The following is a 23065-nucleotide window of genomic DNA, read 5'->3' on the forward strand; positions in this document are numbered from 1 at the left end:
CAAACGTAACGGTTTGTGGAAGCTGACCATAGCATAAATGTTCCTCTGAAGTTCCTTTATGGTGTCTTTGGCGGCCCTCTCTCGAAAGATGTGAAGAACTACAGAAGTTATAGAAGTAATGATGAGGGCAAGAATAAGCCAGTTCCAAAAGCTTTTGAAGTATGACTTTCTTTGACGGTACATTTTGACCACTTGAATTACACTGAAAGCAATGATCATGACCAGAAGAAGAAGGCGACAAAGTGAGACAACTTGCACCAAACCAGTCTCTGTTCCATACAAATTCAACATTTGCACACTAACATATTTGAAAACTCCACCTGTTGGTAGGAATTCGAAGAAGTACTGTGCGACCACGAGGATGTTCATGTTACTGTTGAAAATGTTAAATTCCAAGACGACGGCTCGAGTTCGCCGATCGATCCAGCTGTTCTCATTTAAGTTTTCCATAACGTATCTTGCTGTCTGTAAATCATATCCAAGATCAGCCACATAACCACCTCCTCCATATGTTTCTCGAGGGGTTGCTTTTGGTAAATTGTTAGTTTCTTCTGAGGTATGATACCGCCAAGGCTTTGGACACAATCTATCAAACGAGGACGATGAAAGAACAGTTGGAGGAAGTTTCCATTTTGGGAGGTACATTGGTGTTTTATCTTCACGGCAAATGGCGTAGTGAGGATAGCAAACTTCAGTAACGTTACAGATTTCCACGAGCCTCTTAGGACATGAGTCTATCGAATAGCAAAAAAAAATGCACTAACATTACTACAGTAAGCACAAGTAAATTGAGCGAATATAAGAAAGGTAGTAAAAAGAATTTCTCATCACAGGTAGTTGACTTGTAAGACCAGAAAACAACGTTGTTGCGACGGGTCGGGAGCAGCAAATTCTACACTGAGCAGATATTGAACGCTGTCAATGCAGGTAAGTTTTTTCGGTGAGCCGTAAAGGCCCAATGTTAGTCCGCAAGGCTGTGGGTTCGAGGCCTGGTCGGGTTTAGTGTTTTGTTTTCGGGCAACACACTTAAGTCTAACCGCATCTCACCACCCACGAGTGTAAAGGGTTTCCAACGAATGGAAACTATCAAGTGACAGCGTAGATCCAAACCCCAAATTTCCAGCATTATTCTTAGTTAAAAAGCATTTATATACTTTTCCTTTGCACTATTTTATCTTTAAATGAAAGGTCCTTGTGAGAAGAGAAGGATCCTTATTTGAATATTCCTATTGTCATCAAATATTCACGCTGGAAGACTGAAATTTAATCGTGCAATAGGATGCCGTGCCGAAGTCCAAGCAGAAAAAAAAGCGATAAAACTCAATTATGTGAAAAGTCGATTTCGTAAGAAAACTTTTTCATCGAAGTTGAAAAATCCAAACACACACAAAAAGGGAAAACTGTAACTCGTTCCTCTCGAAATAACCAATAAGTAGTGGAATACAAAGTAATGATAGTAAAATATAATATTTTACACCACGCTTACTTCTTTCGATCCTCAGTTGTCTGATCCGTGGCATGCCAATCAACACAGAGCTCATGTCACTGATGTACATCTCGTTGTTTCCCTTATCGCCGTTGTACCAATGTGATGGGTACATAGCAGGAGCATAAATGTTCATCAACCACATCCACAAACCTAACGCTTCATGTACCTGAAATTACCCCCAAAAGGCGTCACTGATAAACATGTAGTTAACTATAAACAGGTACACTACATATATATTACCATAACGATTATAAAAACTTCAATATTCAAATGAAATCCACAAAGTCTTCAATTGCTTATAATTGTACTTGATCGCTCTTTTCTAGATCTCAGGCCTTTTGTTTCCGACAGATAGCCCCAAAAATTACTCAGGATTTCTACTAAAATCTATTATGAATGTTCTAAACATCAACATTTTTCTAAAATAAGTCACGAAATGACAAAAGCGCCGAAATAAAGCCTTGTCTGGAAAGTAAAGTATACTTCGTATTCAGTGTACCTTCGTTTGTAACGTTTTATTGGCAATGATCATGATATCAGGATAATTAAAATTTGGGCCTCAGAGATTATGTGCGACATCGAAGACTTCGTTGCTTTAAGGTTTTCTTCTATGTTTTTTTATCTGTTTTTTAATCGGGGAAAACTTTACACAGCGACAAAGGTATGAACATTTCTAGCATGCATGACATCTTTACCTTTTCACTTCGTGGTAAAATAGCCTTAACTTCTCTACCTATCAGATATTGGTGATAATCTTGGTTTCCATAACACACAATCCCAAGTATCAAAAGATATGAAACGAAGAACGTCAAAGATTGGAATGCCGACACAGTTCTCGATTCATTGATTCTGTACTTTTTGTAACCTTCCAACTGCGTAGCATCCGGCAAGGCTCCTTTAAAACTATCAGGTGGTTCATCATTCCCATTGTCCCTCCGTGCCAGAGATCTGCAATAGGAAGACATGTTTTTAGTTGTTGATGACTTTAAAAATTATATTTCTCACATGTCTGGTGGCCTGAAAACAGATTGAGAAGAAAAATATAACAAATCAGAGCAAGAGAAATTTAAGTGATGCCAAATGGGAATTTAATGCAAATACAGGTGACCGGAAAGTGAACATTGTTTAAATTTTGTTCTTAACTGGGAAAAAAAAATCTGGAGCGAGTTACCGCCACAGCGTCGCACAGCTTAAAGAAAAATTCCAACCAGATGCAAATGCAACACCCTAGATTACTTCCAACACCTACTCGAAATTTGCTTTGTTGTATTTGAAATGACGGTTTTGTAGTCTCTCCTGTAGTGACCCTAACTTTAAGACCTTGCACAGACAGAAAGAAAACATCAATACCCCGGGGGTGGGGCGCAACCACACCTGCAGGATCTAAAAGAGTTTAAAAGGAGCCCAAATAGCCTCACAAGCGGTTAAAAAACGGCTGGATAATCGAACGATAACCATTCAATAGATGGTAATATACCCAGGATTTAAAGTAGAGGCAAAGCACAGACAGACGTTTACTGGTATACTGACATAATGAGGGTACCGAGGTTACCTTGTCTTAGATGAGAGCTTCGCTTTTGTCCTCTTTGCTTTGGTTATTATTATGGCAGCGACTGCGGTTAGCGTGACAAGGCGCACGGGTTGAATTGCAAGGATGTCCATGGTTATGGACATCAGGATTGATGAAAGCCATTCATCGGCCGTCTCCTTACCCCACATAAGACTGTAGAACAACACGACTGTGGCAGAGGTTATGGCAGTGGCCAAACAAAGAAACCAAGCAACGTAAAGAAAAATATGGTGCAAGGGCTTGTTTCCATCGTCATCCACTTCCACGGAATGTTGATCTTCCTTTTCACTTGACTGATTGCAACAATACTTGTCGAATTTTGACCTGGAGTTTTTGAAGAGGGCAACAATAAGGAAATTGATGGGAGCTATTATCAAGCAGCTTTGAATCATTATAATGATTTGCTTCATTGAAATCTTCAGTGGACCAAGTTTGATTGTATTCTCCGTAGGTTCACCGCTCATGTTAAAAAACATTGCATTGGCCAGCATGGCGCTGAATATGACGCACAAACAACACGTGACACGTTGAGTTCGTGTAAATGAACTTCCCGGCCGTTTAGTAACTAAAGACATCCATAAATGTTTTTCATACAGTGTACCAGACAGGCGCGCGCGGAATGTCTCTTGGAATTCAGGAAATGAGTTTGTGCTCTCGACCAACAACTTCCTAGCAATTTTTCCATCGTCCTTGTTGGGAGAAAACCACTTATTGCATAAAAATTTCCATTCTTGACTCGTTTTTTGTTCCCTAACAACTATGTAGTCCAAGAACCAAGAAGGACTTTCTCCAGAGTTATCATGCCAAACATAAGCGTGGGTTAAAGTTCCAAGGGATGCTGGAAGTGAGACAAGGTACCTGTCGACACTACCGCGTGATAGCAGCAACCGCGGAGGATACAGGTTAGCGCGCAGAGTGATTGGTCCACTGCTTCCATGGCTACCGTAAAACACCATAGTTACTCTGGCTGTGGTGCCACTTTCTGACCACACACCTGTGCTGATTGTGAGCTCATACTGATGAGCGACTAGACACTCTTCAGTTTCCAAAAGAATCCTAGACCCACGCTGAAGGAAAATAGATATGAATAAGAGGACGAGACCCAAAATGATTAGTAAAAGTTATCAAACGCCTAACGACCGGTTGAATCCTTACCTTAGCAAGATCTCTTCTATCCGCCCTCTTGGCGAGGATGAAGGCAATACAATACAAAAAAAATGCGAAAATGATCGTAAGAAGGACACCAAAGTTACCACTTTCGTCGAGGCGGCTGAGCTCTTTAAAAACGGTATCAATGTCAATTGGATTGGGTGCTACTAGAAGGCCTCCACCGAACGATGTAAGGTGGTTACAAAGACAAAGAAGACGATGCTTATTGGACTGAGGTCCGACCTGGGGTGCAAAGGAAAAAGAATTACTGATGTGATTGTATTATAGTGTAATATACCATGTTGCCCTACAACACAAGCCAAATTTAGTTTTTGAAAAAGCTATACCATACCATACCTGAAGGAAGTTTGGACTGAAAGAGGTCTTGGGGCGAGATTTGATTAGCACATAGTTTACCTCTCCTGCATAGGTACCCTTAATTACAGATCTTTCCAAACACCTGACGTTTATTACTTTTTCTATATCGTGATTGCTTCGGCGGCATCGTCCGGTGTAACAATCCAAATCAAATGACACCGTAAGCCTCTTTTTCCAAATAAATTTTAGCAGTATACCTTACAGCCTTCAGTTAGCCATTTCTGATCTTCATGTGACCAAAATCGACAGCTGAGTTCATCTGAGACAAGTGTGTAGTTCACGTCAACGCGTGGATCATAAGCTGGGATGGTAGCATACTCGTAAACACCCAGAGGGGGTGGGGGGTCTTTTGTCTCGATACATGACCGTTTTTGCCTGTTGGCGCTAAAACAAGACCTCCGCATACGATGGGAATTGCTACCAGGGGAAGAGTGTTGAGTATAAAGGATTCCTAAAAAATAAACTCCAGGCTTTTGTATTACTGCATTTGTCAAAAGCAGTTGATTTGGATGACGACTGCAGTTATATTCTTCATCATCCCCATCGATAATAAAATTTCTCGTGCATGAAGAATAGTCTGGAACAGTGAAATTTGCATCAAAATCATCCATTGTTGGCTTGCTATCATATTTCACCAAAACGTTCAAATTTCCCGTAGACGCCATTGTTATGAGGTATGAGGTTCGTTCGCGATTCACTTCAATTCTGTGGTACTGGATGTTTCCTGGCTTGACAAAATATTTGTTTTCCTGAACAGAGTCATTTTCAGGTGAACTTCCATTGCCGTTGAGGAGTTCTATTCCTAGTTGTATGTCGGTGGTAAGGTTCCGCACGTTAAGGACTTCGCCAGAGTCTCTTCTTAAATCAACCTCAACAATATATGATGTGATGAATGACGAGGTGGTACTCTGTTTATAATAGTTGACTTTGGACGAAATTACCTGAGACGAAAAAATGATCGTGGATGCTTTTAGCCTGAGTTTTTCGCATTGTCGAACTATTATTTCCCACAAAACGCACATAAAGCATAGCCATACAAATTCCCAAAAATCCCAAGTCGCACTTCAATTTTTGAGCGCGTCGAATGGAATCGAATGCAACGTCATATAAAACTCTTCCTCTACTTGTTAATCGGCTTTGCAAATGGTTTATCCTACTACTTGCTTTCAGAGTCAGATTTCAGATCGCAAACCAAATATGATAAACATAACCATACCTCTAAGTCAACGTACTCCCCAGTGCCAGAAAGCATGTCTCTCATAATTTGTGACTCAGGAAAATGAACGTAACATGTCTCCAAGGTAAGTAAAGAACCTGCCACATATTCTGGATGACGTCTTGCGACAAGAGCCTCCAAAAGGTCCGTTTTTATCACACTTGGGTCCTCTCCGACAACTTTTCCCTTGATTACAGTCTGCAACACTCTACGCATAATTTCCAAAGAGGTCTATAATGAAAAGACAAACATTAAGTAAGCTGCAGCCAACAGGAAGGGTTGTGGAGGTTTTAATTAACCTTTATCTCACAGAACTAAAGGAGTAGAGTTGCAAGCACACCAGAATGGTTTGGTTTTTGTTCGCTTTCTAACCCTTCAATTTCGAAAACGCACGAACGAAGGGAAGGACCAACAGCTAGACCAATAGACCATATGGCGTCTGAGACTACAATATGTCAAAAGAATAAATCCCAGCACCACTTTAGAGCCGTCAATAATCAATTTTTTTGTGCTTTGAAGGGATGTTTAAAATGTTTCCTTTTCACTGACCCAGAGGATTACTGAGGGCTAGATCAGTTCACGGATCAGGTGTCTATCTAGTTGCTTGTCCGTCAAAACAAAGTTAACGCGAAGAAATCACAACCATTAATTAATAAATCATTCAGTCTTACTCTCGTTCAAGATAAAAATTTAGTAAGATACTCCTTATCTCAAATAGGCCCTGACTGAAAGTTTCATTATCTATGCATTCAGATTTTTGCCCTGATTATCATGGTTTCATCAGTGTTAGAGTTCATTCAGCTGTGGTTAGTGAGACCACAACACATGGCCTGTACCCTCCGAATTAGAGGAGACGATCGTGAAAATAGCGCGAGAGAAAAATTTTTTCGTCAGAAGGAAAAAAATAACGTCTAGCAGAGATTCACCATTTCTCACGCCTGTTTTTTCGCTTGCCCCACTTTACCGAAAGCCTTGATCAAGTTTTACAACAGATACTACCGGAGAAAGATTAGAGGATGATCCTCTAATCTTTCTCCGGTAGTGCTATTAGGGAGATTATACAAAGACGGATAAGGGTAGAAGCAAGCACAAAGAGCTCCATATCCATGTTGAAGAAGTTTTAAAGACATTTATGCAACATTAACACAACCAGAGACTAAAAAGCTATGTAGAAAAGAACGGCTACTAGTTAATACTTACAGTTATGTTTTGGGAACTAGAGCCCTCTATAGCACCATTGTCACTAGATAAAACTTGAAGCTGTTTTCCTATTGAGTAAACTAGATTCTTCTCGGCTATTCGAGAATAACGCATATCAAATGCATACCCTCTAGCACTGATATCGTCAAATAACTTTGTCATCTTCTGCACCATCTCCATTATAAGTTCCTGCCGATTGAGAGAAAGGCTTGTGTTTGGGATTTAGGGCGTACTTAGGAGAGATCATTTGACAGCTGTCTGCTGCAAACCTTGTTGTTTTCATAATGTGCATTAACTCTGTTATCATGCTGTTAAAATGGACTGTTTCTTGCCGTGACTGCCTAAAAACGATAGTCAAGCAAGCACATAGAGGCTTACTTAAGCCTTCTCAAATAGCAATTAAACTATTTTCACATATCTCCGACTCATGTTCCATGCAGTGTCAACTCGCTCCTCACATAGAAAAATTCAAATAACACGCAGGTTTCCTGGAGCATTGTTTCAGATAAACCAGGTGCCTATAACGTCTCCTCTCTTATTTGACGTGATCATCAATTCTAGCCGGTCGAAAGAAATTGGAATGTAAGGCAGCTTTTCTATCTTTAGGAAATGAGTTATCTCTAAAACTCAGGACATTATAATGTTCAGTACATTTTTAAGGCCCATATGAATGAATTGTCAGTTAAAGCTGCGAAGGGGCAACATGGAAGAATGGAAAACATTGCATCAACAATACAATCGTGAAAATAGGACTAAGATGAAAGACTAACCATAGTATCCGCTGTGATCTCTGCTGGATCATTCATCGTAAGAGAAATAACAGAAGAGAGTTGAATGAGCTTCCTCAGGTCTCCGATATCTATCTTGCTCAAAGTCTTTACGATGAGGCTTTTGATCTAGAAAATAAGAACTTTATGCATACCAAGTGCACACATCATACCAAGTGGATTTAACAAATAGGAAATACCTGATAAGCAGCACAGAGGAACCAGTTATTACCTTCAGTATATTGTGTCCAAAGAGATAGCCAATTAATTTATTTATTCTGAAACCCTTTTAGTTCGACAAGCATATTATTTTGACCCACGACCGCTTTTTCTATACTCATGCCTACTGAGCATTACCTTTTTAACTCGACCAATAGAAAGAGTGCACCGGTAATTTTAGCCCGGCTATTTTGGAATCTTTCGGCTGAAGATTACCTAGTTAAATTTTATCCACCTTTTAATGAACATCACTGCGTTTTTCCTAAATTTAGCGACAGTATCTTTTGTTAATGATGCATCTAGCGAACTATTCTTATTATTCCATGACTGGCACTTTAATTCTCGAATGCATTTCCATCATCTAGTAATGGAGAATGGTGAAAAAGGTATCTTATCACGTAATCAAGTCTCGAACGAAAAGGCATACGTATCTATCTAGACGAGTACAAACAGTAAGAAAGTTTGAGAACGAAAGCAATCTTTAACTTTCATTCAAGTAATTTTGCTGTTATGCCTTTGTTCTTATCAACAGCAATATCACTGTGAAACAAAGAATACCCGTTTCTGTTTTCCTAAACTTTCTTTACTAAACTTGTCACCAACTCGCTACCTGGCGTCTCTCTTCTATATTGATAACTTCGTCTTTCTGTAGCTCTAAGGATTTTAAAACAGCAATGGCCATCTGGGTAGCCCGTGTAACGTCTCCTCTACTACTATGGACGACGAAGTGCTTTTCCAAAAGATGGAGTATTTCGCCTGACGCGTTTTTGGTACTCATCATAGGCCAAGGAAAAACCTGAAAGTTGAAAAGAGAATATCAGGGAGTATCTTTCAGCAGAAAGTTTGGGTGATATGACAGAGTTTCCCCAATACCCAGTAGGTTTTCATAACTGTAAACTTTTATCAAAAACCATACTTGTGTCTATACTTGCCTCCAATCAAATTCACGGCTCACCTGCATCGTTGAAGAAGTACTAGAACTAGAACCAATGGAGCTTGCAACTACCACGTCGATTGTTAAGGAATAGTTTTTCACGAATTCACCGGGAGGTAGCATTATCTCTGTAGCAGTGGAATAACTATAAGACAAAATGGCACTGAGTCCTTCTGCCAGGGGTAACAGAAATTCATAAAGAAGAGGTGTGTTTGGATCGTTCCAGTTAGCACATCTAAGAGTGAAGACGGTTTGAATAGCAACTCCAGATAATTTGCTTGCCGTGCAAGACCCACCAAAAGGAATGGTGCTGCTTTCAAAAAGCCACGCAGAAAAGCCTTTGGAGGAATCATCATTCATATTTTCTACATCGATGGTCAGACGATACTTTCTGCCTGGAATAATTGTATCGGGATTGATAGTGAAAAAATTCGAATTCGCTCTAGTTCCTCTGATTTCTTGCATTTGGTGAAGTTCTGACCATGCCTCATTGGTCTCTTGGAATAATCTCCAATGATAGCTCAACAGAGCATTTTTTGTGTAACAAGGAGAATTTGTGCAGTTTGCCACAAAGGTAGCTTTGATATTTGGTATTACCTCCAATCCACAATTCATAAGACAACTGCAAAATGAATATGAAAAAAGTTAGTCTCCTGAAATCCAAGATGTTATAGGCCGATAATATGGGTCATTCTCATAATTCGAAAGCGACTGGCCAGATATCAATTCAAACCTGAGTAGACTTGAGAAAATTTCCCAAATTTTGATCAAATTCATTTCTCAGAATAATTAAAGAAGTTTTGAACGTGACTGAGTTGGTCTGAGACTGTTGATAAACAATCTCTTTATGAATGGTTCGGTCTTTAAAATAAGTTCTGGCTAGTGTTAAGAGCATAATAAGGTTCCCTTTTGCCTGCGACACTTGCTTTTTTGTGTATGTGTGCAACATCAAAGCAAAAAAATCAAGTTTCAACTGTGGTAGTAGTTATAACTTGATTATAAGCAGAAGTTTTGTTCGATAATTTGTGAAAGTTATTGTTAATATTTAGTTTCAAGAACCCTTTTTGCCTTTTTCTTTGTTTGCGCAACATCAAAGCAAAAAAATTAAGTTTCAACTGTGGTAGTAGTTCTAACTCAATTATGAACAGAAGTTTTGTTTGATAATTTGTGAAAGTTATTGTTTTAAAATTCATACTTTCCTCATCGTGCGGTGAAAAAATAACCTCATTGTCATATCCGTGAACATGGACATGTGGCAAACGTTACCCTCCAAGAACGAAATATATCGTAGACACTCAGCTGACTCGCAATGAAGAGACCCACGATGCTATACGACAGTATCTCTTGTTATGGAAAAAATAATTCTTAGCGTTTTCAGACCATTTAACAAGGGCATTTTAACGTACACTGTACAAAAACGATCGATACAGGGAACAATAACTTAAGTACCGCTTACTCTATTTCAGCATAAAGAGGAGTTCCATCGACAATCTCGACTCGCTGCACAAAGGTCCCACTGAGATCTCTCTTCTTGACTGTTAACTTGATATCGTAATATTTGTTTATCTGCATTGAGCTGGTGTCCAAAAAAACTATTCTACCAGTATCTTTCAGTTTTTGCTCTTCATTGCCAAAACATCCTCTACTGGCGGCATCTCTCCCGATAACTGTTCGGTTAGAACTATCAGATTCATCATGGAACGTTTCTTCTTCTCTCTTACACGACCACTCAAATGTCAAGCCTTCATATGATCCTTTACCAATATCCAAATCACGAGATGGAGACCCATCCAGCGTTATGTTGGAGTTGTGTTCCCTCGATACTTCTGGTCCGCCAGCAATGAATGCAACGGGTGCAGAAGGGAGGACTTCTATGAAGCCATAATCAAGGAAATAAAACTCTTGAGAATGAGCAATGAACTCGACCAAATATATTCCAACGCCGAGTGAAGAGAAATCGTCTAATTCAGCACCCAAACCAATTGCAATAGAGTACGTTGTTCCAACATTAAATGGCAGAGAGGTCACATTAGAAACTCTCCACTGAAAGCTCAACAAGCTGCAATTGGTGTTTACTTCTGTGTTGAACAGGGTTCGGGTTAATTTTGTCAACTTTGTTGTGGTGTTTACATTCTTGTCTATGTTCAGTATTTTGACGTGAGATCCAAAGACACATGAGGAACCATCTAAAACAACAACAACACCAAAAGACAAAAAAGAAAGGCAATGTTAGCTGTGTTTGATTTTTACTACCGTACGTAACCTTGCAATCTAACTGAGCGTGAAAACCTTCAAAACTCTGACTGTACACTTCGTCTTCTCTCTGAGGATTTTCGTCTCTGCTCACTTTAAAATAACAATATAAATTAGGGCGCTTGGCATCTTTACAGACTATTGTTTGGTTCTTTTGTTTCTACTTGCCAGCTCGCTTTTTCCGAAATTTCACTTTCAATTAACGAAAAAAGGCTAGAGAGAAGTCCCGGAAAAGGTCGAACATAATACAATTTGGCATATAGAGTGATAGCTTTAGCTCAGCTCAATGCTTTGTATACTTATAGAGCACTTTCAACCGATGAAAGCGCACGTTATATTCGAACTTTACTATACAATGAATTAACTTAATCAATATTAAGATAGGGGGAACTTTATGTCACTTTACAATAAGGGCTTATCGAGCCAAAGGCACCAGAATAGAGTGATATTTCACAAAGAAAACCCACCTAAAATTGTAAAGAAGATATCAAAAGGAAGTATTAAAAAAACTTATAACTTAGTTGGTCAGAAAATTTCTGGCCAATACTAAAAGTTCTAGTCTTTCAGAGTGGTGACACTCATAAAGACAGTATATTTGATGTTTTCCATCTCATTTCCGATGAAAAAGGTTAAATAAGGATTGAATCCAAGATGACATCGCAAATGACAAGAAATGGCAAATATGTCAAAAAGAGAACAAAATGATTTAAATTTAGAATGCTTTTTGAGAAAGCTCAATACGTCCCAGTCGTTTCAAATGGCAGTTAACTTATCCTTTTCCTTAAAAAAGCATATTTTCCTGAAGTCAGCGCAACAACACCTCTGTCATTCGTTGTATTCAGACAGAAGAAGGATCCCTCGCCATTTACACAAGTTTCTCCATATGGACAGGATGCAGGATTGGAACTACACTCGTCGATATCTTGAAAGAAACATAAAAATAAAATGAGTACCTTTAGTCGGAAATCCTTTAGCTTTTCTATTGCGCTATTCCTTCAAAAAGGAGGGCGGTTGACAGCATTATCTTGGTCTAGCCAATATATTATTGGTCCAGCCGGAGAGGCAATCACGTCTACATTTTATACGATGCTTTTTGGTTATGCAGAAAGTAATTGGAACGTCAAAAAATTATTGAGAGCAAGATGGAAATACAAAGATGAATACCCTCTTCGTCAGTTTTGATAAAGACCGGCGCACTTTGTGATCCATTTCCAACCGAAGTAAACCCTGCCACCGAGATTCGGTAAGTTCTCCCTTTTTCTAAGTTTTTGATAAGCAGCTCTGTTTGGTTTGATGAAGCTGTAAAGGTATGCTCTAAAGTTGAGTTCAACATCCCAACCACGATACGGTAACCCAGGATGACACCGTTGCGCAATTCAACTCCAATTGGTCCCCAATGAATTTTTATCGCAAGCGTACTTGAATTGGTTGCCGACACATTTACAGGTGGAGCTCCTGGTACTAAATCGAAAAAGAGAACGGTCACAGAAGAAAATTCATTGGTAGCGGTTGACAAAATACGGGTTAGGAGGGGTTGATTTACAAGTAGTTATGGAAAAGGTGTCATTAAAATCACAACGCCGACGCCCGAAACAACTGGAGAGGGCAAAAGTCCTTTGTTATAAGAGGACCAAAGTTCACCATTCTCAAAATTAGTTGCACAAAGGTAAAAAAGTTAAAAGTCTTTCTGGGCTTTGAAAATATGAATCACATTCATTCATATTACTAGTTAAGCAATCCTTGAATTCATCGGAGACGACGAAAACAAGAGGGTAAACACACTGGCTAGACAACTGATTCATCATTTAAGTGCAAATTTAATCATCTTAACGAGTAACTAAGTCGCAAAGATCAATTGATGATTTCATGCAACGGCTCTCTACAGAATAACTGAATGACCTACCGTCTTCTAGAGTGCGAGCGATCAGAGCGTTGCTTTTTGTCTCACCAGCCTTCGTAAATGCACCCACTTTTATGTTATAAGTAGTATAAGGTGAAAGGCTATCCAAAGTCAGGGATGATTCTTGGGCCTTAATTGTTTGCACCAAACCAAAGTTATCACCTTCAGCTCTGTAGCGAACCTTAAAGCCTAACAATACACCCAAGACATTTCTGACAGAATTGTTGAACGTCCACTGAATCGAAATGGAGGTGGCAGAGCTTAATTCCAGTGTGACATCTGGAGGCTGAACAGGCGCTAAACATGAAAAAAGAAAAAAAGCGAAATGCCTTAAAAAAAGGAAGGAAATGAAAAGAGTAGAAATAAACTAAAAATGAACAGGCAGAGTTAGCGACGAAATTCTTCATTAAGTGATTCTTAATTTCAATAGTCCTCTGATTTGAATTGTTTCATGATCCTTGCACACCTCCTACTCGATTGCTGACTCTTATATTATTAGGCTGCTCTTCCTCAAGCAATTGGTTACAAAACTTTCTTACCTCCTTCACCAGTCAGAGATACATTTGTGGAAGCGGGACCAACCCCCTTCACGTTTAAGGCTTTCACTGACACTTTATACGCATAATAAGGAAGCAAATCGTGGAATCCAATTGAGAAAACAGTTTCAAATAGCGTCAAATTTGCGACGATCTTTTGCTGATCATGGTCTGTGAGTAACACGTGATATCCTCTAGTGACACCATTTCTGCAGCACACATCAACATTCTTCCACTCCACCAATAGGGATGTGCTGTTTATTACGGTGACAGTCAGATCATCAGGCCCCGCTGATGGTACTATAAAACATGTGAAATCTGCTTCAAAACTGATCTCAAGGCCCAGAATGTGACACGCGTGTCATGTGCCACACCTGTCAATTTGAGGAACACAAGTGACTCAAGATTTCAAAGCTTTGCTAGCAACAAATGAGTGAAACGAAAGCTGTAAAAACTGAGCCTGTAACATACTTTATGCATGTTCACGCTTCTCTGTTTCTCATTAAACCAACCATTTATATGAAATCTATGTAAAACTACCCAGAGAGAAGTTTTCTGTTGAAGAAAAAAAATGATTTGACTACTCCGTGTGCGAAAGCCACAACCTGTCTGAAAAACAACAATTTCACATAATAATTAAAAAATAAGACGTTGATAGAATAGAATGGATACAAAAGTAAAAATGGTAATTTAGTAAAAGATGAACTTAGTTAATTTGGCAAGAACTGGCCATCATTACACGATTTTAAGCGAATTTGAATAAGTTTCAAATACCGAAAGCACTTCAGTTATTGACTTGGAATTAACAAAATTGCTCACCGTCTTCATCTGTTCTCACGTATCGATCGTTTGAAGTTCCTGATCCGCCATTCGTCCTCCCAGCTACCTGAACTTTATACAATCCATATGCCTTCAACCCTGTTATGGTAAAGTTAACTGCGTCAAGTCCAAGATCGCGCAATCTTTTATTTTTGGAACCCGGTTGCTCAGACCAAATTACTCGGTAACCAGTCAATACACCAACATAGCTTTCGGGTGGGATACTGTTAATCCAAGACACAAATAGACTGGTTGAGCTTGTGTTGAAGGCCCTGGTTATGTTCGGGCCCACATTTGGAACTGTGAAATGAAACGATGAGTCAGCAATAACTGGGATAGGCCATGCAGTTCTTAGCCTAGTTGTTCAAAGGCCGGTTAGTGCTAACCCGAGGTTAAATTTTAATTTTGATTTGTTTATAAATTTGTTTAAAAAGCTTTTGGGGAATATTTTCTCTATTCTTTTTAGAGCATCCCATAATCAAATTTTAGACAAAAAGAATCATACTAAATTTTTTGTTGAAGCCTTCAGATCTGAAATCAGATTTCACAATAAGCCTGTGTTATCCCAACCCAGCTTTGAACAACCCGGCCATGGAGAAGCAAGGACTAGTGATTCTCATAGTTACATAGATAATAAAATAAACGAGATAATCACACGACGAAATTTTTACACGCATTCTTAGTATCTAAAGAACTCATAGGAATCTGACCTCTGAATTTTCAGAATTTGGAAATGATTACCGAGTCATCAAACATCATTCGAACTGATTTTTGCTGATATTTATTCTTAACTGCTTTTCCAAAGTTTCAGTTCCAAAAATATCACTGCACAGAGAACGATGAACGATGACAAAAATCACTGATACGGTAGACTCCTAAACTCTTTTTACTATATTTATTACATCCATTTTGAAAACACTGGTGATCCATGAAATCTGATTGGCTCTCATTGACGCGATTTATTCACAAATCGCACCAATTTTTTTCTCTAACTTGCATCTTTTTCCCAGCCAATGAAGCAGCTCTACTAAAATACAACAACCAGTCAGACCAAGGCTTGCTAAAAGAAACCAATCAAATTGCAGGAAATTGACAAGGAACTGTCGCTTCTTCCTATAAACCAGCTCACTACTAGATCAACAAAATTCCCCTATCTTAGCGACTGAATTTTGCAATTTCGAAATGGATGTAATGAGGTGGTGATTGAACTTCGCGTCGCGCAATTTTAGTCTGAAGTCCTAATCGTGGTTTGAAATCATTTTAAAATCACGCATATGATTTCAGATCAAATTGCACTCCACTCACTTAAATCACCATTTTCTATCAACAGAGTAGGCCCTCTGTCAATCTATGACAATGGTATTTGTCAGTGGAAAGTCTTGAACAATTTTATGCAAATGTGACACTGTCTTGTTGTACTACAATGTTGACATGTCCATTCCTCACCAAAGGAGTGATCCTTAGAATGATGCACATAATAGCTGCGAACACAAAAATTCCAAAAGGGAATCCTAGTCGATGCTTGCCAGTACGTAGCTGTAAACGAGACCTTCCTGTGTTAACAAAAAAACTTTATCTCCCTAGCCTCATCTGAGCATTAAGCCCTGTATTATCCTGACCAGCCGCACCATTCTTTTGGGAAATAAGGTGACGCATCAAATCAAACAGACTATCTATGGAAGAGAACAGAGAGAGGTTTCGAGCAAGAATAAAACTATCTAAGAAAATTTAAAGTTCTTACCTGACTCTTCAGTTTGGAAAACTTCTACTTTAGTTCCAAGTCTGTAGCCGAGAAAGCTGAGCGGAAAGATGCGAATACTGTAGTTTGTGAGGGGCTTAAGTGAACCGAGGTCCACATACAGAACTTGTTGAATAGATTTATATTGTGTTGTAGATTTCCATGAGAAGCCGCCCAATTTGCGACCAATTGCTGTATAGCCATAGAGAAGTCCAGCGGAGTAATATGGAAGGTGGTTAAAATAAATTCGAAGGAATTCTGCTCCTCCCCTTCCTGAAGTAATCGTTGGAACTGTACAGAAATCTGTTCAGAGAAAAACGCCTTAGTCTTTACTCGACGAGAAATTTTACATATCTATTGCGAACGAGGTTCACTGAATATTTTTCCCTTGGGAAAACCTTTCAAACACTGAAAACACGTTAAAATATTTTTATTTGTTAAACGGCGGAGGTCATAATTTACCATCTACTTCAGTCCACTGAACCCAAACGCTCCAATAAACTCCCAACAAGGAGGAACTAAGTAAATGTTCCAAAGGCTTCTGGACGGGAGGATTATTAGAAAAGGCCGCTCACCAGGGAAAAGGGAACATTGAAAAACCTACTGACGGTCAAAATGCGAGCACTAAATGTTATTTTCTGCTGAGTTGCCTCTCAAGGGAGTAGCTAATTGTGGCAGGTTGCAAGTCGCCACAATAAAAAAAATAGATTTAGGAAAATAAAGTATTTTCAACATAAGTATAAGTACCCTAAAACGATTTATCATTCGATATGTCAACCGATAGTCGGTCAAAATTTTTGTCGATTTTCGGAGGGGGGGAATCATAATCAGCTCCTGCGATAACGAGTTACCCGACGTCTTTTTCGAGTATTGCTCACTTATCGATCGACCATCAACCAACAACCGACCGCCCTGCAACCAATCGAGGCCAATTTAAGTCAACGTGATCAGTGGTGGCTAAGGCAGCTTTTGAAACGTCTTCTGACTTACATTCATCCGTGGCAGAGCAACTGAGAATTTCTATTCTTGAATTTAACAGAGTTCCATTTTCGAAAGTTTCCTGTAATTGTAAAAGGGTTTGCCATTCGCTTCTGTAGAAATTGAAGGTCATTTTCGCCGCTACATTGCCACCACGCAGTTGACTGCCAAGTAAAAAACATGTCTGTTTAGCTTATAAACTGAAATAAACGTGAATTTCTTAGATATCTAAAAAGCTCCTGGAAAGGAGAGTTTTCTTTTAAAGATATAAATTTGACAAGAAGAACTGATATCTTGCGACATTGAAGTGCTCCCAAAGTAATGACAGTTGAGTAGCTTATTTCAGTCTTGAAGATGGCAACTAACGTCATGCAAAGCATCAAGATGTGGCATAAATTACTTATGACCAATAAGCTTACCTGAAGCTAGACACGTTAGCTTCTAGAATATTTCCCCCGACGGAGTTATTCAAGTTAGTCATCTAATGAAGAAAATTTGATCTGTCATTTTATCACAGTCATCCTTAAAATGACCTTAACTTTGCACAATATCTTCATGACAATGTAAATTGGAGCTTAGACTATTTGATTTTTGCAAAAAGACTGTTAAGATTCTAAAGAGAGTTCTTCTTTTATGTGGATAATGCATAATGAAATATGTAAGATCCAAAGCACTTACTACAATCATTTTTCTGTAATCTTTTTTACTTCAGTATTTCTGCCTTAATTTTTTCATACCTCCTCGTTAGTGTTTTTGTTAAGTTTGTTATCGTTTTTCTTCGCAAGCTAAACATTTTTTGTATGTTTCTCATAGAGCACCTAATTTCGCAGACCTCTTTTATTTAAAGGGAGTTACGTTAATGCACAATCGCTTTTTCAAGTCAGTTTACGTATCAGGTGTTCTTTCTCAGGACGGAAATATTTGTGCTTCAGACATTACGGACTAAGGTTGATCCTTGCCCAAGTTTACGGTGTCATGACTCCTTTTCATCTCAGAGAACGTAAGCACATACTACGTGAGGTCTTCATGAAGTAACACAACAACTTTTTATTTTCTCGTTCAATGTTACGGTTTACGATATCGGCAATTTGAACCGATAGTGGATAAGAGCATCCTATAAAGCGTTATCAACCACTTGACTTACTACCCTCAGTAAAAGATCATAAAAGGAGCAGACCTGGTTTGTAAACTGTACGATCAACTCCTCGTGTTCATCCGACTCTGTATCTGCTAAATTTGGCTCCCAAGGTAGGTCCAGAAGAACAATGTTAAAGATTACTTCAATTGGAATACGACAATTATCTGAAAAATCATAATGGAAGAAACAAAAATGCCAATGCATACGTTTGTGAAGAACATCATAACTTCTGACAAGGGAAAGCAGTGGTACAAACTATCTTCTAAAAAACCGACGAGAAGTGATTCAAGGAAAGTCAAAATGGAACGTGCAGTTGATCTCTAAAAATTCTCACGTCGATGATGCTTAGGGAAAACTAGGAACTTGGCAATATAACCCGCAAAAAAGTGATAAAATGTTAAATTAAGCTTCTTAAGAATTTTTCTCTTCTATTCCTCGCGTTATTTTCAAGAGTGAATAGGCTTTTTGCCAAGTAGTTCCTACTGTAAAGTATTAACGTATAATTCCAAATCAAATGATGTCTACTCTACCTGCCAGTGGGTAATGGTAGATCGAAAATAACATAAGGGTTCACCTTTTATGATGTACCAAGGAGCTTTAAGCTTTGCAGATGAGAGGCTTTCGTTCCAAATTGTTAGGATGTCCAATTCGACAGACAACAAAAGTAATCGCGTTGAAGATCCAAGAGATATTGTTTGCCGCGATGGCGGTCTGTTCCCATGCTCCAAATCGCAGCTTCCCTGGAGATTTGATGTGGAAGCGTCGTTAAAAACCTTGAGGCCACCATCAGTTGATGCAGGATCCTTCCAACTAAACGCCACGTGGGACCATACGTTACGCTTGTACCACGTTAGGGTGCCTTTACAAACGTAGTTATCACTCACAACAACTATCTCTAAATATTCTCCCCGCATTCCAACAGCAAACCCTTTAAAACCAGTAATCTGTTCTACAGTTTGTGTGACAATATTCCCAAACAGAAACGAGTAATCGACGAACTTAGAATCTGGTCCAGTTACTTTGATAAAAAAAGAAACTGAAAAACCTGCGGCGCACTGCGTTGGATCAACAGGACACTCGATGGCGAACCCAGGATTCAGATTGATTTCACCGGTTCCCGTGATGAGTACTCCAGTGCCCGCAGGTGAACGCGTATTCGTAACCTCATCAGGGACTAGTGAGGTGATATTACCAGGATGAGCGGTAATGTTGTCAACTATTTCCGGATAATCCAACTCCCAGAAATGATTCGCGTCCTCAAAAAGGGAATAATATGACTCTGGAAAATATAGATGGTAATACAACAGGTTTAAAATCAACCCAGTGTTACGTATGTCACGTATATGGTTTTCGTGACCTTATTAGGAGAGTGCATTAGGTATACATTGACATGAATTGCTGATCAAAGGACACGAGGAGTAGTTCTCGATGCCGGAAAACTCGGGGGAAAAATGATGTGTGTTAGAGAACAATTTAACAGGATAGCTTGCACATGATCGAACAGCAGTCTATACTAAGATTACAAAGGGCGAAGGGCTAACACTCGAAACGTCATTGACATTGGACACCTTAATCCAAAGACGTCTTACTGCGTCTTTAATCATATTTTTCAAGGCATACAGGCTACAGGGAGCTTCGTATATCTCTAATTTTTTTCACACCTAGGGTATGTCACTACAATTTGCGCTCCTCTGCTCTTAATGTTTCCCAGCCTGTAAATACCTCTAGCCATATTCATAGGTCTTTTTCATATATTATCTCTCATTCCTGGAACCAGCTACCATCTTCAGTTAAATCGGCAACTACTCTAGCAGAATTTAAGACTGGCCTATCTCGCATAACTACGCTTGGCTGTAAGTGTAATAAATGTATAAGTATACAATTGCAGGGGTAGGGTTATGAATTGGTAATTAGGCTTCAGGGTTAGGGCTACAAGTTAGGTGATTAGGGCTGGTAGGGTTTCAGGGGAGGTTCAGGATTAGGACTAGGGGTAGGGGGCTAGGTGATATTTTTGCGTTTTTTTTCCGTCATATATACATATATTTAACTGGTACATATATTTATATACACATCTGTATTTTAACTGTCGAGCGTTTTCAACATGAGCCATTAGGCTCGGGGGATTGGGTAACCACCCCCTACGTTACCGACATGAAATAAATTGTATTGTATTGTATTGGGTAATTTAAAAAGTTTTGTTACATTTCAAATCGCAATTTAAACAATTTAGCCATTCTGTTTGATCGCCTTATGGCTCCGAGTTCATGGACCCTTTTTGAACTCTGCGAAACGCAGCAGGGTTGTACACGACAAATTAAACACGCTGAAGCTCCTATTCATGGCTATCATTCACTAACGATTATCTCCTGCTTGTGCGGATTGAATAAAATCGATCAATTGGAGCCCTGGTTTCTTTAAGTTCAAAAACTTGCTACTCACAACTTAAGTAACCAGTTCTCGGTGCTAAGGAATGACAAAACCAAGGCACCAAGCAACTACGTCAAATTATTGTAATTTTTATCGGCGCACAATCTGGTTATTCTTGAAATCCGATCTACATCCTCCATCATTCGGCAAAGAAGAAACAGTCGTAAATTCTTTTTCTTCTTTTCTCAATTTCTCTCCCCTTTTTTCTTCCTTTCCTTTGTTGGTTTTTTCTTTCTACTTGTTTTTTTTTTTTTTTTGTCGTTTTGTTGTTGCTATTGTTTTTTATTTTCATAACAAAAAACCTCCAACCAGAAAACTAATATAAATCGAAAGAAGCAAGAAAATCATAACGGTTAGTGTTAAATCTGTCACAGGCTTACAGGAGAAACCAGTGATGACTAATAGGGTCTGGTTTACACGGTTGGACGTAAAACGTTCTGCCGTAATATGAGACACACAATACCACTCATCATTTTACCTTGAGAACACGAAATACAAGAACCCAACAAATGTTCCTTACATTCTGGTAGAAAGGAAAATAAAATTCAAGGACTATTTATTTTCCTTTGTCGTTAAGAAAATGATATTTCAATATGGTATTAGTAATTTACTTGTAAGATTTAAAAACGCAAAGAATCATTCATATCTCGTCCATTCAGCAAGCTGGATGAGATTCTTCAGCGGAATAGATCGCTCAGACACTTTAAATTATTTTCTTGAGAGATCAAACTACTAAGGTGGCATAAAAAGTCAAAGATCACTACTGTTTAAAGAACATACCGGTCGATCCAGATACTTTCGGTAGCAAAATTGTGTAGATACTTGAAAACACCTGACAAGAGGAGAAACAAAGAATTCTTTTAAAGAACTGCATCTTAGGATTACAAGCGTTAAATTGACAAACTTTAAGACTTACCAACGTCCTTAGAACAATCATTTCACCGTTTCAAATTCCTTGACGAGAAAAATGACAAAATAGCGTGAGGACCGCTTTGTAGTTTTTCATTCACCCCAGGTGCAAGGTAGAAATCTATTGTGACATTAGGATACTTAGTATCCTGCAGTGAAGAATTTGTTTTGCTTTCATTTTTAATTTGTGGTGTCGCTGTGCAGTCATTCAATAAGAGAATATTTTGGAAAATACCTCTTGGTTTTAACATAGAAATTTCTCTCTGGTATAACACTTTGCCTTCTTTTGTCTTCATAGTATGCGCAAAAAAGTGAAGCTGCTAAGAAAAATAATTTGAAAAAAATGAAGATTGAAAAAAATGAAGACTAGGCAGTATGGGCCTTAACTTGATTTTCAGTCTTCCAGATGAGCATTATTAGTAGTCGCTTCTACATTCATTTTGTTACTCCAAGACAAATATAAAGGAAAAATTCTTGCTATGCAAAATATGAAACTGAATGGGCTAAATTGTACCCAACAATACTATTATCTATTATTACCTTTTGTTTGAGAAAAGCTCTTCTTTAACAATGGAAGATATCTTTACAGAAGAAAACAGTTGGAAAAACAGTGACTAAAACAGTTGAAAAAACAGGCTTCTTCATGTGGTTAACTTCTTCCTGATTATTTTAATTTAACTAAGGAAATTGTCCCGAGAAGGGTAAAAATGTGGGAATCGGAAATTAAAGGAAAAGGTTCATAATAATCAAAGACTCGCCCCTATCTCCACAATTGGGTCTTAACAAAAGTCAAGCTTTCTTCGTTCAAACGTCAAATGACAACTTTACTGCTGGAGCATCTTCGCGCATACGAAAAAGTTGCAAGTCAGTCACGGAATTTCATGACTTAAACAGTACACTACTGATAAATTGATGTGCTGCTTGACAAACGAAATGTAGGTAAAGACTTGGATATTTCGTGAACTACAGTTAATGAGTAACTGGTGATAAACCTATTTTTTGTATGCAAATTTCTTCATTAATTAGCTTAAGGGGAACTTTTCACCGCACACAAGCAAACCAACACACTACGTTTATCCACAGACAGAGTAAGGGTATCGATAAATAGATCCTATAGCTGTTTTTGTGACTTTTTATTGTTTCCCCGAATTGTTTTAAGGTGGAAAACTGCTATGGTCTCTAAACAAAGTTACTTAAAAAACAACAAGGAAAAAGAAAAATTGTGAAACAGAAACTATTCAGCTGGCGCTCTGTCATTGTTTGTTTTGCCATATAATTAATGAGATCTAGGCGTTTCTTTTGAAAACGGCGTGGGGTGTTAACAATTAGTCAACTTTATAAGCTTCTTAAAAAAAAAATTGTGTTCGTTTTAGTTCATAGTTTCTTGGCATGAATACTTAGCAAATGGATTCAATGTTGCCGTACATCTCTTAAGTAAAAGATCG

At 38.6% G+C, this 23065-nt stretch overlaps 2 protein-coding genes across 2 annotated transcripts; both read right to left on the reverse strand.

Annotated features, from left to right (window-relative positions):
* Nucleotides 1–298: 298 nt before the first annotated feature.
* On the reverse strand, nt 299–17293 carry LOC113668365 (polycystin family receptor for egg jelly). Its single transcript, XM_089212131.1, has 19 exons — nt 17159–17293; nt 16172–16471; nt 14431–14730; nt 13615–13911; nt 13079–13372; nt 12340–12636; nt 11996–12097; nt 10379–11108; nt 8944–9544; nt 8599–8784; nt 7773–7898; nt 7003–7191; nt 5803–6033; nt 4784–5527; nt 4215–4451; nt 3042–4126; nt 2185–2437; nt 1487–1655; nt 299–586 (listed from the first exon to the last, which is right to left on the reverse strand). Exons 1-19 carry the CDS (start codon nt 17277–17279, stop codon nt 438–440), a joined length of 6411 nt encoding a protein of 2136 aa, XP_089068257.1. The 5' UTR covers nt 17280–17293; the 3' UTR covers nt 299–437.
* Nucleotides 17294–18137: 844 nt separating this feature from the next.
* LOC149042609 (uncharacterized) lies at nt 18138–19979 on the reverse strand. The gene is made up of 2 exons (XM_089212133.1): nt 18859–19979; nt 18138–18448 (listed from the first exon to the last, which is right to left on the reverse strand). Exons 1-2 carry the CDS (start codon nt 19196–19198, stop codon nt 18261–18263), a joined length of 528 nt encoding a protein of 175 aa, XP_089068259.1. The 5' UTR covers nt 19199–19979; the 3' UTR covers nt 18138–18260.
* Nucleotides 19980–23065: the final 3086 nt, after the last annotated feature.

This window comes from Pocillopora damicornis, chromosome 7 (assembly GCF_964200805.1).
Source record: "Pocillopora damicornis chromosome 7, jaPocDami1.2, whole genome shotgun sequence".
NCBI lineage: Eukaryota > Metazoa > Cnidaria > Anthozoa > Scleractinia > Pocilloporidae > Pocillopora > Pocillopora damicornis.

What these genes read in the sequence shown, in the direction of transcription:
- LOC113668365 (XM_089212131.1), bottom strand. Translation starts at nt 17,279, where the DNA reads ATGACCTTCAATTTCTACAGAAGCGAATGGCAAACCCTTTTACAATTA. An exon ending in TTGCTCTGCCACGGATGAAT is followed by an intron (nt 16,472 to 17,158) that starts GTAAGTCAGAAG and finishes TTCTCTGAACAG; the next exon opens with ATTTCTGTACAGTTCCAACG. An exon ending in ATATAGAAGAGAGACGCCAG is followed by an intron (nt 7,899 to 8,598) that starts GTAGCGAGTTGG and finishes CTTATTTTCTAG; the next exon opens with ATCAAAAGCCTCATCGTAAA.
- LOC149042609 (XM_089212133.1), bottom strand. Translation starts at nt 19,198, where the DNA reads ATGCGGGGAGAATATTTAGAGATAGTTGTTGTGAGTGATAACTACGTT. An exon ending in TCCTTGGTACATCATAAAAG is followed by an intron (nt 18,449 to 18,858) that starts GTGAACCCTTAT and finishes ATGATTTTTCAG; the next exon opens with ATAATTGTCGTATTCCAATT.